The following is a 19,007-nucleotide window of genomic DNA, read 5'->3' on the forward strand; positions in this document are numbered from 1 at the left end:
CTAAACTTAAATGCTCGCTTAGTGGGGATCAGTCCATTGAAAAACAGTTCATGAGGATATTTTTGAAGTTGCTTAAGGTACAATCCCTACCTCCTGTTGTTCAAAAATATTACCTTTGCTAAACTCCTGGAAATTGAGTGGGAGTTGAGAGATGACTTCTAGCTTACAAATCTGCAGAGTATTCCTATGCTGATGCTTGTTGCTCAATCTAAATGTTAGAAAATAAGTTAATTGTACTTTTTGTGATACTTTCTTTTGTGTTGCTGTTAGAACCACAACATTATTGAGCCATAAAGTGTAAGTAGTATTAATAACAGAAAACAAAAATAAAAATGTAATTTGTTTATATAAAACAGAATAGTTCAGCTCCTGCAGGGCTGAATACTAGGAGAGGTAAATAGATAGGGGTTTTATCTCTGGGAATAGATCCCAAATAAATGAGTTTATTGGACTTTACAACAGGGAATAATGTTATGCATGACAAATGAGAAGAAATAAAATCTGTATTATTGCAATATGTTGAATGAGACTTAAAAAACCTGAAGGTTTACAGTTACTGAGAACCTACTACTCTAAATTGGCTGAAGTAAATTGCAAAATTCTTTGTATAGGAATTTGAGAAAAATTGAGAATGATGTGCAAGCTCTTTCCAGTGGGAAATCAACACAAGGGAGGGAAGGTTTGGAAACTTGGAGAGGTGAGATGGAAACTAAACTTACATTCTACACAGCTTCAGGGAAACTGGAACCCAGGTTTGTTTTTTTTTTTCCTGAATTGCCTTGTTTTATGCAATCTGGCAACCACACGTTTTCAGTGACAAAGAATGCTCTTAGGAGTTGAGAAAAATTCAGTCAATGTTTTTCAAATAAATCTACTTTTGCTTCCTGTTGAAAATTGTTAGGGAAGCACTGATATTAAATAAAGTTCAGCCAATAAAAGAAATAAAATACTGCTTCCTGGAGACACAATGCTATTATATTTTGGAGAAGTCACTTCAGCCTAATTGTTGCAACATTATTGCTTCTCTTAATCTTCATCCCCAAGAGAGGGAGGAAGACGACTTCTGGAGAGAGGCTGAATTTGGAAAACGACTGTATTGGATGTAGTCTGCTATTACTCCAGCAAATCTACTTTAATACTGCTTGTTGTGAAGTGTTAATAGTATTGCTTAATAGAAAGAAAGGATGAAAAATAGTGTTTCATAACGGGGGTTGCTAAACATAAGCATCATCTGAGATAAAACAGCTTCAGAGTGAAAGTATTTGAAAGTAATTTATGACCAGTACCTCTTTTAGTTTAAAATGTCATGTTTCCAAAGGGTTATAAAGTTTTGGGTAGCAAAACCACTTACACAGTAATTAGCGTTTGCCTTTCTCTGCCTTTGCATCATAACTCCTTTCCTGCTCCAGCTTACCCTTCCCTGTGTTCACCCATTCCTGTAACAGCACTTGCGACATCCTTTACCTGGGGAGTAAACTGGAGCTTTGAAAGTTCTGCCACAGGTGCTGTAAACACAGTCGTTGCACAGTTTGTTCAGCTGTGAAGTAAGTCCTGTCACAAAGCTGAGCTGTAGCTACTCGTTTAGTAGCCCAAAGTCAAGTAGAGAGGGAAAGGATCATTGCTTCATAAGGATGCTGGTGCCCGCTGGGTGTGCAGGGGTGTTGGAGGAGTGCTGGGCAGACTGAAAGCAAAGCACGGTCAGGTCAGGTCAGCTCTGTGCTTCTTGGGACAATAGACTTTGGTGTGTACAATATGTATTTAAATGCTTCTCGCCCTAGCCTTAGATGGCCTTCTTAAGGATTCCTAACAGTGCACAGAGTGGGGCTTTAAACTTGTTTCTAATCAGGAGAAAAGATGTTTAATTAAAAAGCTGCTTTTCTGTGGTGGCTGGTTTTCTTGATCTCCACAGACTTCAAAGGACTGTCTACAGTCAGAGGGTTTTTGGCTTAAATTGTCTACAGATTTTAGTTTGCTGTGTTCAGAGATGCTTAAATAGAATTCATGGCAGAAAGTAATGTGAAAGGCTGAGAAATTAAATAAGCTCTTACTGCAAAGGGGGTTAACCTGGCAAATCACTTGGACAAGCAAATCAAATTGGCCTTGCTTTCATGTCTCATTGCTGCTCATCTGTACTGCAGTGTGCGGTGCAGGTCTGTTCCGTCTTCTCAGCTGCCCTGGTGCAGCATTTGGAGATTGATGTCTCCCTTTCTACTTCTGAAAGGTATGAGAGCATATTGTTGGAAAGATTTTGTAGTCTGCAGAGTGCTGCAGCTAGCTCAGTTGTCTCTCTGCTGTACCAATAAGCTCTGCAGTGAGATATAAAGGAAAAAAAATACACTTTGTTACCTGTAGCATCAACTTCTTATCTTGCCTCCTGTTATCTCATCAATAACTGCCTGGAAACAGGCTTCCTGCTGGGCTAATTGTCTCTAATTGTGGTACGGCTGTTATCTTGCTAACCTTAAATTGATCTTACAGAAATACTGGTGACATAACACATACAGATTTAATTTTATAGAATTTTAATCCAAAGATTTGAAAGCACTTACATTAATGAATTTACCTCATGATCTAGTGAAGAGCTGAAAACTAAGAAATCTTGGGATGTGTATATTTTTTTCTTTAATATTCCTGCTTTGATCAGCTTTCCACCTCTGAGTCATCAGTCATCCAGATATACTCGGCAGTTACTGCTGTTCCCTTATAACTAATCTGTGGTTGATTTGAAATGAATCTGGGGTTTCTTTGTTTTCTTTGCATCAGAGATTCATTGCTTTACAAACACTAACTGGCAGAAAGGTAACAGCTTTATGGGCCATGAAGAATAAGCTATTCTCTCATCCTTGGGTTGGCATGTGCTGGCAGGACTTTGAAGGGAAGTCATATAGGGGACCAGCTGGCAGTGGTAGAAATCCAGGGTTTTCACAAACATTATGCTGTGTATCTTTTTCTTATTAATATTGCTGAAAATGCAGATTAGCTCATGAAACCTTACAGTGTCAAATACTTGATTCAGCTTGGTGGATGAGGAGAGCTAGGCATACAATCATGGGACTTGTATCTTGAAACCTCTTTGGAAATGGTAACTTCCCATTCTGTACAATGCTTGTCATAACTGTAATGTCACTATTTTAGTGGCAACATTTTAAAAAGATCATTAATGATGTCCAGCTGGTGTAGATAAGGGGAAGTGTTCCCTATTTCCTCTGTATAATGTCAAAATAATTTACTGACTTCCAATTATGGGACTTATTAATTATGCATGTACAATTTCATAAAAACTCATGTGATTTCATGGCTGCGTCTGGGGATACAGCTTGGTGGGCTTTATTGGCCTGTCTCAGGCTCCAGAAGCCAGGGTGCTGTGGGATGCAGAGGAAGGATGGCTGCCAGTGCCAAAGCTCTCAGATGTGCCTTTTTGTAGAAATTTTACTTCCTGCGTTTTCTTCCCCTCAGATATCAGAGCAGAAATGAGTTTCAAAATTGCTTTCATGTTTGTGATGCATGACAGGACTGGATGTACTCAGTTTAGAATGTCTTTTTTTCAGCTGCAGCTGCCTGAGGGCTCTCCCCGACAGTAGTGGAGAGAGGGTGGCAGCCCAGCACCAGCGCTAACACCCCTCTGTCTTGGGTACAGAAGGTTCAACAGCCAGGTGTGCATGACAACAGGCACAACACTCTTCATTCAGTAGCATTGCCTACCCAGAACATGTGCTGGAGTCTTTTCACTGCCTTCCTCAAAGGCTTCCTTAAAGCACTGTACCACATGTTAAACTTCATCCAGAATTAGTGGAAAGAGATAGGTGCAAGCTATTCTGTAATTACACACCTGAGAAAATGTTTTTTCCCAAGCATGCAGTATAAAGCTGTCTTTTACAGATGAAGTAAATATATTGTGCTGTGAAATACACATTTCTAAATGGTTCTTGGTGCACTGGTGGTTGAGATGACACTAGCTTATGTTTGTCACTGTCAGTTACCTTCATCATCTAAGGCAGGCGTCCTCAAACTGTTTAACCAGGGGGCCGGCGCGCGGCTGCAGTGGCAGGCAGTCATCTGCGGCTGCTTGGTTTCCCCCCCAACCCCCGGCAGGGGAGGGCGGGTGGGTCCTGTAAATACTGGGGGCTGGATTGAGGACCCTGGGGGGCCGTAGCCGGCCTGTGGGACATAGTTTGAGGACCCCTGGTCTAAGGCTTCAATCAGCCTGCAGAGTTGCGTTTTTACTTCCCTGTGTGCCTAGCAAGATAATTTCCATATTCTTTCATGTCTGAACTCTGCATCATGTAATAGTGTACCTTGAGAACAGAAGATACTGTATTCCTGTCTCATTATTTTACCTTTAACTCCTTGATTGCTGCTTAATTTTGCTTATAATTAATGTCATCGGAACATGTGAAGTTGGTGTTGAGATCAAAGTAAACTGTAGCAGTAGAGTGCCCGCTTAGCAGATGCATTTGCAAGTTGGCTGTTTTGAGGGGTGGAGAAGTAGAGTTTAAACTTCTCTGGGATACTTATAAGAGCAGCTTGAAAGTTGATAAGTCATCTTGAATAGTAGAAAAATAAAATGTGGAGAAAGTGAACATGCATATTAAATTTCTGAAGTTTGCATTGTAGCTCCTTAAAAAATACCGCAAGAGCTGTTGAATTAGCTGGCTGAAGTATATTCAGCAAAGTACCTGGAGAAGCACACATGAAAGAACTTGCCTGGACTTAGTTAAATGCTTGAGTTTAATCAGCTGAATACCTAAATTAGAGCTCTGTGAGGCTGCAGTCCTGTTGTTGCTAGTAACTCAGCTTGTTAGTGCAAAACTGTCTCTGTGCTGTGTTTATAAATACATTATAATTGCACATCAAGACTACATTATCTGTACTCCTAGAGGCTTACATCTTCCTCTTTCACTGGTGGACTCTGTTGAATGGATGTTGTGAAGCCAGTGGTCTGACCACATGTGGAGGGAAATTGCACCTGCTTGCTCCAAGACATATGCTTTAACATCAGTTGAATGTACAGCTTGAGAAACGCTTGAGAAGAGGGGAAAGTACTTCTTATGCTTAGTCCTTAGGTTGAAGGTTGAGGACTTGAATGGAAAAGTCTATAGATATTTTCCTGTGAAAATGAGGGCAAGCTGTTCTATTGGGAAACTTCGTCTTTTGAAAAAATACTGTAAACATATAGTTACAAATAATTTCTTCAATCATGTGGCCTAGGAAGGTATATATGAGGCAAAAATAGGGATCGTAGTAGGTAGGGACTATAGAGAAAGCAGTGTGTTGGCACATCACTTCACACTTGTCATTCCTAATAGGGTTGTTGGGCATTTTCTTCACAGTGCAGTGGAAGATAGTTATGTCATATCTTATCATAATTTCTTTGAAGCAGGTAGCAAAAAGATAAATGTTAAGGTGGTAGAGAGCTGGCAGCCAAGAATACTGGCAGCAGGCTGAAGTAGCTGTTCGCATTGTGGTTGAAGTGAGCAATGGTGAATTTTCTGATGTTCTTAAAGTTAGAGCATGTGTATGCTATGCATAACCTGGTTGTTGCAAGTCTGCCAATATTTAGAGTTGCAAGTAAGAGCTATCTCTGAGCTTTCGGTGTGCAGGATTCTTCTTTTTGCAAAATTACATATCAGAAGGAGCAATACAGCTTTCTCATCATCACTTAAACATAGTCCAGTTTAATGTACTTTTTGGACATGAGACTGCTGAAGATTTGAGACAAGTAATTTCTAAATTATAACTGAAGGTGGAAGATGTATAGGTATGAAGTTTAAGCTCATTTAGTAATTCTCAGCCATCCCACTGTGGTATGGATGTGAGAGGGAGAGGGGAAGAAGACTACTTTAGCTGTAGGGAAGATTTTTCTAATTAAGGTAAAGCAAAGCCCATCTTCTGAGACTGATCTTTGAGGAAGCATGTGTGGTTTTTTAGTCTCTTTTGGCCTTACGCAGTAAGGCATACAACAAATATGTGCATGCTGGATGACGGAAGTAAGTAACAAAGATTCCATTAGGGCTTTCTACAGATGCCCGTTATAAAAGGAAGTTGGGCGTGTGAGAGGCAGAGGGAGATAACGGTGAACTCCAGGGTTGTATTCCCTGTGTCTACCAATGAGTATTAAGTTATTGCCATTATGTAATCAACTTAAGACACCTTTCATTGACATGTGTTTTGATAAATGTGCTGGACTAATGAGGGCTGCATTCAGGTGTGGGAGGAGACGCCATTGGTTACAGTGTTGTGACTTTGGGCTCTCTTGATAGTTTCAGGCGCAGGAAGGGTAGCAGAGGTGCCAGCAAAGCCACTGTGGAAGGCATGGGAGGCGCTCAGAGGCCATCTTAGGATCGAATGGGACAGCAGCAGGGGACGTGTATCAGTAGTTGACTTGTCTGCATCAGTAGCTGATGAAAGTAATAAGAAAATTACTACTGGTGTGGCAATGGTCTGTTGTTAGATGGAGATTGGCCTGGACACTGGCAGTATTTATGTGCTGTATGTGGGCCAAAAATGCCAAATTAAGATGGAAGGGATCAGGTGGAGTTGAGGTGAATTCTTCTTCTCTGTCCCCCAATGAGTCAGTTCACTCAAAAAGGAGGGTAGTTGCTTGCAGCATTAAACTTGGAGGCAGAAATGAATGCAGTGTAAAAAGTAATAACGCATTTCAGCTTAAGCTTTATGTGTAATACCAGTGCTTAAACCAAGGCCAGGCTGGATGTGAGTTTTGAGCAACCTGGTCTAGTGGAAGGTGTGTCTGCCCATGGCAGGGGGCTGGAACTAGGTCATTTCTAAGGTTCCTTCCCAACCAAACTGTTATGTGAAAAGTGTGGTTATGTGTAAACTCAAGGGGTTCTTAAAGAAAATGTGAAAGGGGGAAAATACATGCAATAATGAGTGAAACTGTAACAGGAGAAAATGTGGGAGTACTGCAGCAGCAAGAAAAAGGAGTGGATAGTCTGAGGGGGGTTTTTTTCTTTTTTTTTTTTTTAAGGGAGGAATCCAGGGAGAGTTGCTGACCAACTAGTGGTGAGGGACTGTTTTGTTAAATGGTGGTTCAACATAGTGGCACTGTAATCCCTCAAAGAAAGTGGACTGAGTTGGCAGATATTTTTTTTTTTTTTCTGTAAGAAATGTTGATGTTCCATTTGCCTTTGGAAATATAAAAACCTCATTTCATTCCTGTAAAGTATATCCAACTTTTCTTATTTTAAGCAGCACAGGATTGAAAGTACAGCTGTTATTTAAAGATATTTTGTTGCAGTTGGTGTTCTTGTTGGTAACTGCTTATCTCCTGGTAATATCTCTCTGCATAAAGGTTAATGGTATTCCCAGATAAGAGATTTATCTGTTACCATCTTTTTGTATAAGCCATGGCTTTTTCTGCTTCTATAGAAAGCGTGTTTATTATATGCTATTTTTGTGTTTAAAAGCACGTGTGGATGCACTATGATAAGAACTGGAATTTGCAGACAGTGTGCTACGCTTACCTTGATTTCAGTATGTTGTGAAATCTACAGTGCCCTCAAGGCTCCTGTTTGGGGTAAGGATGGGAGGACAGGTCATTCCAGCTTACATTTTCATTGGCAGTTTTGCTAGTGTTGACTGCCTAATTAGGTACTCCACAGGCTATCCAAAGTTATTTTAAATATTTCTAGAGGTTAATCATGAAATAATGGAGTATTAAGTGAATTCTTACAGTGCAGACACTGGCCCTGTGATGCTGAGTTAATGTACTCTGGTTTCTTGTCAGTCAGGCAAAATCTTACAGTTGAAGGAAAGGCTTAGTGTAAGATCTTCTTGTTGTAAAGAGTAGGTTTGCCTCCCATCTTGCCTCTGTACTAAAATATCTTAGACTTTCTTTCAGACATTTGAGCAAGATAAAAACTGAGTAAAACAGAGATGCCTGTAAAGGACAAAGAATAACGGTGTCCATTGGAGATGTTCTGTGTCAGCATAGCCCTGCCCATGGTAAGGTACCTCAGAGTGCTGTGCTCTGCTGGGTGACTGACATGAGTAGGAATCACAATATTGGTTTGCCATATTTTGGGTCTGGCTCACATTTAAAGCAAAAAGTAAGGACAAACATTAATAATAAACCTTTCTGGCTTGGGATCCAAACCTAAACAAAACCAGATTAATTTATGGACAAAATACAAATGATGGCCTTCCATTTTGTTTTTTTCCCATGGGACGCTCAGAGGGTTTATCTGAAATGAGAATCAGTGTACTCTGGGAAAAGCCTAAAGTCTGACAATGGATTTTGAGACTATTTTCAAACCCTGACTAGGAAGTGCATTGGTTAACCAAAGGGTGATGCTCTTCCGCAGTTTTAGAACAAGCTTTAATAAACAAGGCCTTTTTCTTACTTGCATTCTTTTTTTTTCCTAAAGATCAGATGACAACTCTATTGTTTTCAAGTATTGATTCCTATGATGATAAAATGCACTAAGAGTATGCTAACAGTGATCAACTTGCAAATTGTTTAATGTAGTTTTCCTGTGGCTTCTAGGGTGGGGTAATACAGAGTTTCTGAGTGACTTGTGTAATATATGCCTACTTGACAAAACAGGTGTTGCCAAAGCATTTTACTGGTGTTACCAAGAGTGATACAATATTTGGAGCTGGCTTGACTTTGCTGGAATTTTAGGAGCCTTCTTGCAGAGTTTCATTACAGTGTTTGTAGGGTGCATTCTAGCTGGAGAGTTTTTTGTAATGAGGGGAGCCAGCATGAGGAAATATGTGGTTTCACCCAGAGAACCTCATCTTACCATTGACTTGAAGGAGTAGAGTCAAAAAGCAAGTAAAGGAAATGCAGACCTCTTTTGATGTGGAAAGCATTAAAGAAATAAAACATACCTGTTTAAGCGCGAGGTATATATAGCTTTTTTTTTCCCCACTCACTTTTCAATTCTCTTTCTCGTGCCTGGATGAGAAGGAATTAACCTTTTGAGGTGATAGATATAAGCTGTAATTGACTGCATAAGTCACTGGTGTATTCCAGGATTGACTTCAATGGAATATCAGACATGTGGATGTTGGAATCAATGCCTTAAGCTTTTATAGCATCCTTGTAGTTGAGGATGGTGAGAGACTACGTAAAAAGTTAACCAGAATTTGATATAAACAGGCAAAGAGAGCAGATGGTAAATTAATTCAGTCTTTCCAGTTCTGGAAAATGTTATCCTGGATAATTGGGCAAGAAACCACAGCTTTGTTACACATTTTCTTCTAGTCTTGGGCAAGCTGTTAGGAAATTGGGTGAAAAATGTCTGTGGATTCTGCTTTACCAGTGTAATAAAGAACAGTAGCACATCTTGAAGATTAATTGGGAAGCATTAAAAAGACTGTCCTGTGCTGCTTCTTGGCAACTCTCTAAGACAGTCAGTTTACAGAGACCAGTGGATCTGCTGTTAAAAATAAAGTTATGAAGCTGAGGCCTTTGATTTCATGGCAAATCCCATGTCAATGGTCATACACATACCCACTCTGTAGTTCTCTGAGGTGACAAGATTAATGAGATGGGAATTAGTAATTTCAGGAAACAGAAGTTTAGAATGTTTCATTTGAAGGTGGTTTTCATTTGAACTGTTCATTGTGGTTTTGAACCTAGATTTGATTTAAAAAATAATAATCTTTTCAATTGTCACTTTGCATCAGCTTGTCTTCTAAGATAAGTCAGTTGCTTTAGTAGTGTTATTGTCGCAAACTGAAGGTGTACGTATGTGATACGAGCAGTATATAGCCTCTTGTTCTGTTCCTTGACAGTGGCTGACAGTAAGCAAGAACAGTATCACTACATACTTGTCCTTTTAGTTACCTGAGTATTCTCCCTACTGCTGGTTTACAGCTCAGGGGCTTCCTGAGCCAGAGGTGCTTTCTACCTAACTAGTACCTGTGGGGACATGTTCCAGACTGAGTGGCAGAGCTTTGGCTGGGGATCTGACCTTCTCTGGCACTGGGCCCGAGCTGGTCTGGCCACAATGAAGTGATGCTGCTAGGTGGTCAGCATGCAACCACCGAGGAGGGGTCTGCCAGCTGCTCCCTCAGAGCCTGATGCCAGTGCTCCTGCGGTTTGGCTGGTCTGTGCCTCAGGGATTTCCTCTTACCTGGGTCACTGAGTACAGATACTTTCTTGGGAATTGAGTGATTACTACTAGGTAGATTATAAGGAATTTTGGAATAGAAACAGAGTAGTCCCCACTCACAGGGTGGTGTAATTGTTATCTACGTAGTAAGTGCCTTATTCCAACAAACCTGGTCTTGTACCTCAGGCTTGGAACCTTATTCTTCAAGGAGTATATAGTAGAATATTTTTTTTTTTTATTTTTAAATTATTTTTTAAATTATTTTTAGCTGGTCTTCAGAATTTAAGTTTCTTTGGTTCAGACTCACCATTCTGGATGTTTCTATCTGTTGTTGCATTGTGTTTCTAGGTAGGAAAGAAGTACAGTTGTATATTGAAATTGAATGCGGAAAGAATGAATTTGCCTAAGTGAAGTGTAGCTTGTGGAAGGGTGATGTGAAGGACTAGCAAGTGAATAGCAGGAATTCTGTTTTAGTGGAATCCCCTCTGGTCAGGGCTATAGTGAAAAAACCAAATGTTTTTGAATGTTAAAGAGTGTTATCTTACAGTAAACTCAGTCCATTGCCTTGCCTCACCTGCAGCATCTAGTATTTTAACACAGTCTTTCTTAACTTGACAGGCAAGTACCTACTTCCTAATGCAACTGGGCAGCAGCTGTGGAGACCTTCAGAAACCTCTAATCTTGTTCGCATACACTACCAAGCACTTGGGCAGTCAGCACCTACACTTATTGACACTGTGGTAAGTAATGTATTTCTAAGCTAGGAGTGTACAAAAAAAAATATCTGTTGCATTTCTGTATTTATTGGTGGGGCAATGGGGGTCAAACTAGTGTTTATTTCCAGATCAAACTCTGCTCTTTAAGTTGTGTTTTTAAAGTACCTAGTGCATTTCTACATACAACTTCATTTAATGTAGTATGCAACTGAATAACATATATGGTAGCAGTAAATCTTGATTTGGGTTACTGGATTTTGTGTAAAGTCTGAGCTGAATTTTGCATTAATATAGCTGTTTGTATTTAAATGGTTTCTTTCCTTAAAGAAAAAAAGGCATGCTTTCTAAGACAGCAATAGAAGATAACTGTCCTTTCCTCTGAGCATTCTTTTCTATCAATGTCTTTGTTTCCACTTTCTGCAGGACTGTCCTCAGAACACGGGTGTATGAAGCATGAGCTTAAGTCTTTTGGATAAAATGATAAGGGCTGAGATGCATCATACACTTGAACTTTCAGCTTTCTGTTTTCAGGCATCCATTATGCTGCTTTGTTCTTCTGTATATGAAGATCTTCAGATGTGTTGAAATTTAATCACAGAACCATTTAGGTAGGAAAGACCTTTGAGATCATCAAGTCCAGCCGCTAACCCAGGACTGCCAAGTCCATCACCAAACCATGTCCATAAGCACCACATCTACATGTTTTTTGAACACCTCCAGGGATGGTGATTCCACCACATCCCTAGGTGGCCTGTGCCAGTGCTTCAAATGTGCAAAACACCCTTTCAGTGAAGAAAATTTTCATAATATCCAATCTAAACCTCCCCTGGCACAACCTGAAGCCATTGCCTCTTGTCCTGTCGCTTGTTACTTGGGGTAAGAGACCGACCCCTGCCTGCCTACAGCCTCCCTCCAGGCAATTGTAGGGAGTGATAAGGTTCCAGCCTGAGCCTCCTCCTCTCCAGAATAAACCACCCCAGTTCCCTCAGCTGCCCCTCATAAGACTTGTGCTCCCGACCCTTCACCAGCTTCATTGCCCTTCTCTGGGCATGCTCCAGCACTCTTTTTTTTGTAGTGAGGGGCCCAAACCAGAACACCCTAATGCAGTACCGTGTACACTAGCCTATACTTTTGTTCAGATAATTAATATGTGTATGGCATGTTGTATAAAAACGCTGGGCATTTTTATTAATGTTGCCCCGCCTCTCTTCTGCCTTTTGGCTGATTATTAAAACTCACTGATCCATGTCTGTTTTGGGGTGGAATTCACCTCTTTTTTTTGCATAATCTTCAGATTAAAGAAGCTGTGATCAGATAATGCTAAACAGATACCACCATGCTAGTTTTTCATATCATACTGGTATGTAGATGGCTAGTTTCTCCACAAGTCTATCTGAAATAGCATTTCACTTACGGGCAGCAAATCTACACTTACCAATGTTATCACAGTTTCTGCTTAGTGGTGGTTGTGGTTCTTTGGGGCAGATGTGGTTTATTGGACTCCACGCTTATTACAAATGCTTGATTCTATTGGAAATTCTATGCTTTGAGCCCTAGTATTTTCCAGGGAACTAAGTATCAACCTATGTATTTTTGATTTCTAGTTTGTTAGGAGAAACAGTTCATGGTGAAGGAAGTTATTTCTGTAGCTGGGGATTAAAAGAATAATTTCTTCTGATCTAAATTAAGTATGCCTTGTTGCTATTTGGTCCTCTGTCTCTGCACACAACAATTATGTGTTATGCCACTAGCAACATTGTGCTCATGTTTTAGTGTAATGGTTAAACTATAGGAAGAGAAAGATTCATCAGCTTTGTTAAGAAAGTGTTTTAAATGGTCATAAAATAACAGACCTACGAAAAATTCAGTGAGCTGTGCTTCCTTAAGGGCCTTTTACTCATCATTTACTGAGTTTTAGGGCATATTTGTCTTCCACAGGCTTCTTCCTTCATGTATCTCTACATCTTTTCTCTGTGCCTCACTTCAACTCTTTCCATGCTGGTGCAAAAGCAGGAGAGGGCCTGCTACGCAGATCTAAGCAGATTGTGCGTGGGGTGGATGTATTTATTTGTTATCTGGAACTGCCAATCAGACTTGTCTCCTAAGGGATTTAATGTTACATGGTCACATAGGCAAATCTCTTCTCAAACTTCCTGTGACAAATACTTTGCTGTTAGGCTTCTGAAAGACTCTTGCCTTTGCTTAAAAGGGCCCAAAAGTTAGGGATCGCTCTCTCTCCTCCACTTTTTTATTTGGTCTTCGTTCTGTGCTTTGAAAGAGTTGAGTTGGGGAGGCCTATTGTTACATTCTAGTAATGGGAGCTTTTAATTATATGTAGGAAAGAGTTTGACTTTATGTAGAAGAGATTTGTATGAAGAATTTCCATTTAGATGTTCACAGTCTGAGTTGAAATGATTTTAAATGTAGTGTCTTGCACATCTGAACAATTAACCAGCCTGTTACTAGTTCTTCTACTAGGATGGATCATTCTTGCTGGGGTTGATACCCAGCTGATGTGGACCTGATGGTGAGTAGTGATTATGTGTCAATACAGACAAGAATAACAAGCAAGCAGCTCAAAGATGCATACTAGTGTTTAGTGGCTTTGCAGGTGGGGTACAAAAGACAAAAAACTTTCCTAGGTCACCTACCGTGTCACAATGTAAATCCTTCTTATGGTGAATTACAGATTTTTAAGTTATGTAATATTGATTTGAAATGGGCTATAGGTTTTTTTCTTTAGAGTTTAGTAGCTATGCATGTTTCACTCCTGTAATATAGGCAGTTGGACTATATATTAAAAATACAGTTTCTGTATGAAACCATATAAGTGGGTTAAAAATGTGTACGGGGAAGGCAGATTTTCAGATGAATTGTCAGTGTATTAGATTTGCTGGGGGCTCTTAATTTAGACATAGCTAAGTGATTGTCTTGTTACTATTCTGCTTCTGGCAGGAGCATGCTGAGCTGTCCGTAACGGACAGATTCTGTGGTGGTCACGCAGAGGATGGGAGTCATCAGGGGGTATTAACGTGGGCTTAGAAACTCTAAGAAAATGATACAGGATGTCTTTGACACTAAATAGAAAGGTGAAGCTGAGGTATAGAGCAATTCTACTTTAGGATGTTCTCAAAGGTCAAATGTTGGTCTAGTCAGTCTCTTCCTCACCATAGTCAGTGGAGAATAATACATGCTCCTGGAAGGCAATTCAGTGTGTGTCTCAGTGCGGAGTTCTGCGCTAATGTAGGGGAACAGTGATAGAGCTAGCTTAGGTGACTTTCCTTGCTTGCCCTATAGGCTGACAGCTTGCCTGATTTTAGGCACCTATTTCAGGGTTGAATGAATTGGCTCCTGAAAGTGCTGCTTTTCTGTTGAAGTGGTTTGGGAATTAATTTAATGTCACTGCCTCATCCAACGTGTGGGAGCAATTCTCCTGTTCTCTCCCAGCTCTCCTGCTGCTCTACAAGTGTTTACAAATGCCATTAATACGTACTGTTTTGACTTGTCTGTTTTTATTACTGCTAGCAGACCTTTTGGGAAGTAGTTCTAAATAAATCGAAATAAAGTAAATTTGGTAATACTTCATTATAATAAGCTGATGTGCTTAAAATTTAATAATGAGTCTGAAACTGAGCAGTTACCATTTTATAGGCAGAAAGATACTTCTTCTGAGTGGCATGGATTGAATCAAGTTTTAACTGATTTTAAGTTTTTCTGGATAGCTGCATACATAAAGCCAGTAGAAACGTGAACGTAAGATGCCTTTATGATACATGATGATAAATGTGTATCTGAAAGGGAAAGAATGTGTCCAAATTAATTGGGTAAAAGTTCCATGGATTTTCTTTGTCTTCACCATGGTTTAATATCAAACTCCTGTTTTGTTTACTTTTTTTATTTAAAAAAAACCAAAACAAACCCTCCAAAAAAATCTACTTTAAGGAGCATGAAGTCCTTCATTTTGTTTGTGTTTCATATAAGTTAAAAAACCCCAAACCAGCAAAGATTTCTCACAGTTGAGAGGTGTTTTTTTAAGACAGCATATTTCATGACTACTGAACAGTAACTTGCTCTTTGAAATATCCACATAATAAAACCCCACTATGAACAAGATTCTTAAATGAAACATGTACACTGTAATACACCTGGCTTTTAAATTCAGTCAAGACTGGTTGTGTAACTTCAGCTTTATGGCAAGTACTAAGCATACGCTGGGCTGTTCCTTCTGGTGCAGAAGATGAATATTTACCTGAAAGACATGCTGTTTCTTCTTGGAAACTCAAAAGAGTCAGTGAAATGACTAAGTATTTACTTGATTTAATAATGCAACATCTTTGGCTACTTGTAAATAGTATCTGGTAACTTACCAAAACTGGAAAAAGGGTAAAAAACTGGCCTTTATGAATGGCTTATGCCCTTTCCTAGTAAGCAGTAAAGGGATGTTTTGTCTAAGTATGACTAGAAGCGTTTGATACTTCTTAGCACATTAGCACACTATTTACCTCTTCTAGTTTTTCCAAGATTTACCTCTAGATTTTTTTCCAACTTCCGCACTTCCCCCCCCCCCCCCCACTGTTGCCTTCCCCAAAACAACAGAAGACTGCATTTGCAAGCATCTGTACTTTGTTGTACTTGCTTTTTATTGCCACTTTATCAGTGTTAATTTGTAAGGATGGTCTTCCAGAAGCTGGAGGGTGATAATTATATAAAGTGCTGTTTTTAGAAGATGAATTGCTGAAACAAAGTAAGAAATGTTCAGTGTCTGAAAAGCAGTTTTACTTTTTCAGAAAGGACTTTCCTTCTTCCATTCTTTTAAATACTGAAAATGAGTGTGTCTTTGTTAAATATGCCATTAACTTCAGCTAAATTGACATAATGTTGACAGTTATTATAAGAACTGTTTCAAAACTAATTATGCTAATTAGAATGTAACTGCCAGTAATTGCATGTGTTCAAACAGCACACCAGCACCCTTTTGTGCATTTTATTCCCCAGATGCAAGATAGCAGTTTGTTGCCTGAGAAGCTGCAAAATTATAGGTTAGATAATAAATGACTGCAAACAAATACAGTGCATACTTTAGAGACACTAATTGGTTAGATAAGTAAATGATGGTATCAGTTGTGCTTGGGCAAATGATGTATTTAGAAAAGGCCTTTATTTAAATGTTTTGGCTTAGAATTGTAGGGAACATTTCAAATCATTAATTGTCTGTATTTGGTTTTATCTAATAGCTATCAGGCGTCACTGAATTTATTTTTAAATAAACTTACTAGAGAGCAAGAGGGACCTGCATCTGAAACTTGAGTTGCTTTAAATTTTAGCTCTTTCTGTCCAGGAATTCAGGTCTTTAATGCCTGAGATTGTTGGTTGTCTCTATGAACAGCTATTTAATACTCTGCAAGTTAATGAGCGTGTACAGGGATGGCACTTGCAAGAAACATGAGGAAGATATAATAGTAATGGCCTAAGTAGCTAATCTGTCTCTAAGATGTTCCCAAAACAGTTAGGTGAATTTCAGAAATACTGAGTTTGAACTGAGGAGTTCATTGAATGCTAAGCCTGTGTATAGCTTTGAATGCCATATTCCTGTTTGACTTAAAACCAGCTCAACTTCTAAGACTAATCACTGAGAATCTTTGGAAAATCGAAGGTATTTATTCCTATGAAATGCTAAAATTGCCAAGTAATGGTAGCAGGTTTTCCATGCTTCAGTTACTTCTAGCTTTGAAGACCAGAGAGCTGTTCTCCTATGCGTACTTTATTTCAGTAACTCCTTGCCCATGAATTTGTATTTGCATTCATATTTCTTTGTATTTACCTTCTAACAAATTATTAATCACAGTTCTAATTCAGTATGTAGCTCTAATTTAGTAGTAGAGGGAAATGAGCATCCATCTTCATAAGGCCTCCTTTATACACAATATTTCTACACAGCAAAAGGCTGGAGAAGATCTGATCCAGAGCCATGAAACTAATACCTTCTGATAAACTGAAGCAAGAAGTTGATGTCTGGGCGCTCTGTTTCACAAATACAGAGATACCTCTATTTGTCTATATCATTGTTAAAATAGTCACTGCACATCTGGGTTTAAAACGCATTTGTAGATTCTTTGTAGATTTGTAGATTTTTGTAGATTTGTAGATTGCTTAACAGAGTTCTAGATGTTTGACTCCTTTCCTAAATTGTCTGATTAAAACTAGTGTCTTTGTTAGTTATGATGCTTTTCTTGCTCATTCTTGGTGAATGAAATACAGAAGTGGTGCTAGCCAGGGTCAACCCTCTTGTGATAGAGAGCTTTCGATTTCTCAGAATTGAGAACACGTCTCATGCTGCAATATGTCATTAGTTACAGAATAACGGGAAAAGTAAGTAAAATACTAATAATCTCTCTTGGAAGACTGACCTAGGTTAAGAGGTCTTGCAAGCACATACTTCCAAGCGTATGTATTTTGCGGTGCAGTAGGTTTCCTCCCATCAGCCTGTTAGCTTCCAGCTGACAGAATGTATTTGAGCATCTTCTAGAAGTGAAAGGAGACATTATTCTTTGTACTTCGTACAGTTTGTTAGAGCTGAATGTAGGTATAATCCTCTTACGTATCCTATTAACAGTGCAAAACCAGTACAGATCAAATGTGTGTAGGAGCTAGCAATACATCCTTATTTTGCACATGAACACCATGCTTCTGTTTTCCAGGCATCCCATTAACGATCTTCCTTCATGAGAGACTTTCCCCAAACAGTGAAAAGGCAGACTAGGAGCAATTTTTACTTCTAGATAATGAAGAAACCAGGGGTGTTAAAAGTATCTTCCTTAGCCTGTGTTGTCACTTGTGCATGCCTTATTCTTTCACATTTTCATCTGGTCCACAGGACCTGCAGAGTCAAGATCAGTAAGCTAGGTTGAATGTAGTGCTTCATTCCTAGAAGTAAAGCTTCTGACTGTGTGTTAGTATCGACTCTGAATAAGGGCTTATTCTGATTGCCTGCTGCGATATTTGAGTTCTCTGTGTGGTGTTAGTGATGGTTATCTTAGTGTCATCTAGAATTTTGTTGCCGGTGTATCTTAAAAAGAAGAAAGTGGAAAGTGTTACGGAAGTGGGGCCATCAACCTTAATGCTTGTAAAATTAGCCACATGAGAAACAAGGGAGTAATGGTGGTTTGGCAATGAAGTGTATAACCAGAAGAAATTGATGTGTCATCAATTATAGTGTTTGAAGTTTAGATGCCTTTCTGGGAATAGAAGCTTTCTCAGCTTGCTGTTGGACTTTGCTTGGAGGATAATAGAATAAAATGTTATTATTTGTGATTAACAAGGAATAAGATTCAGGAATATAGTGATGGACTTTTCAGGCCTTAGATCAAAAGCTTCTGCAATCTGTTAAAGAATTTATAAGGGTGGAAATGGGCGGGATGTAAAAGGGACATGGAGGACAGGAAGAGACTGGAAAAATGGCTCACACAGGGATGGATTTAGGACAGCTATAATGCTGTCTCCTGGGCCCCATCAAAAAAAGCAGAAAAAACGACTACTGTGGTTTAATTGAATGAGAAAATATTTAATAAAAAGTTGCAGGGAGGTTCTCCTTTGCTTGAGGAGTGTGTGCTGATGTACAAATCTGCTGTTGATGGTCTGATTTCCACTTTTGGAAATGTGTGATAAAATTCTAAACTAATGTCACTCACAGCTCTGACTTTAAAATAAATGAGATAAAGTAGGCGTGGGAGAATACCATTTTAAGTGTAGGAAAATCCTTGTCTTTTTCTCTGCATTTGGGAACTGAAGGCATAGCAAGAGGTGCTGATAACCTCGGAGTGCTCCTTGTGCTGCCTAGGTGGGTAGCAGTAGGTTAGGGCATCGTTGGGAGTTCTTACGGGGCATGTACAACCTCTCTGACTGTTCTTAGCAGTCTTAGAGATCTTAGAGATAGAGGTACCTATGCATAATTATGACAGGGTGATTATATAAAAAAACACACACAACTGTAGAGTATTTTTGTAGTAGAGTAAGGTACTGCTCCATAATCTGAATTTCAATAGTGATACTATATATTGTCAAGAAGCTTGAGCACTGTATAAATTTTTTTCCTGGTACTGTTTGAGAGTAATTATTACTGTAGAAAACCTGATTTCTGCTGTGTCAGTTTCAGTTAACAGAAATGCAAATACTGACATTCGTTGAACTTCCTAGTGAAGTTTGGCCAAAAATG

The 19,007-nt window shown here is 39.3% G+C and overlaps 1 protein-coding gene across 3 annotated transcripts in view; it reads left to right on the forward strand.

Moving 5' to 3' along the window:
* MAST4 (microtubule associated serine/threonine kinase family member 4) overlaps positions 1 to 19,007 on the forward strand; it is a 274,356-nt gene that overhangs the window by 60,126 nt on the left and 195,223 nt on the right. For all 3 annotated transcript variants that reach the window (XM_055699400.1, XM_055699403.1, XM_055699402.1), the window contains exon 3: positions 10,698 to 10,819. In XM_055699400.1, the coding sequence (XP_055555375.1) occupies positions 10,698 to 10,819 (122 nt within the window). The remainder of the gene's footprint in view (positions 1 to 10,697; positions 10,820 to 19,007) is intronic.

The sequence above is a fragment of the Falco cherrug genome, chromosome Z (assembly GCF_023634085.1).
Source record: "Falco cherrug isolate bFalChe1 chromosome Z, bFalChe1.pri, whole genome shotgun sequence".
Classification (NCBI taxonomy): Eukaryota; Metazoa; Chordata; class Aves; order Falconiformes; family Falconidae; genus Falco; species Falco cherrug.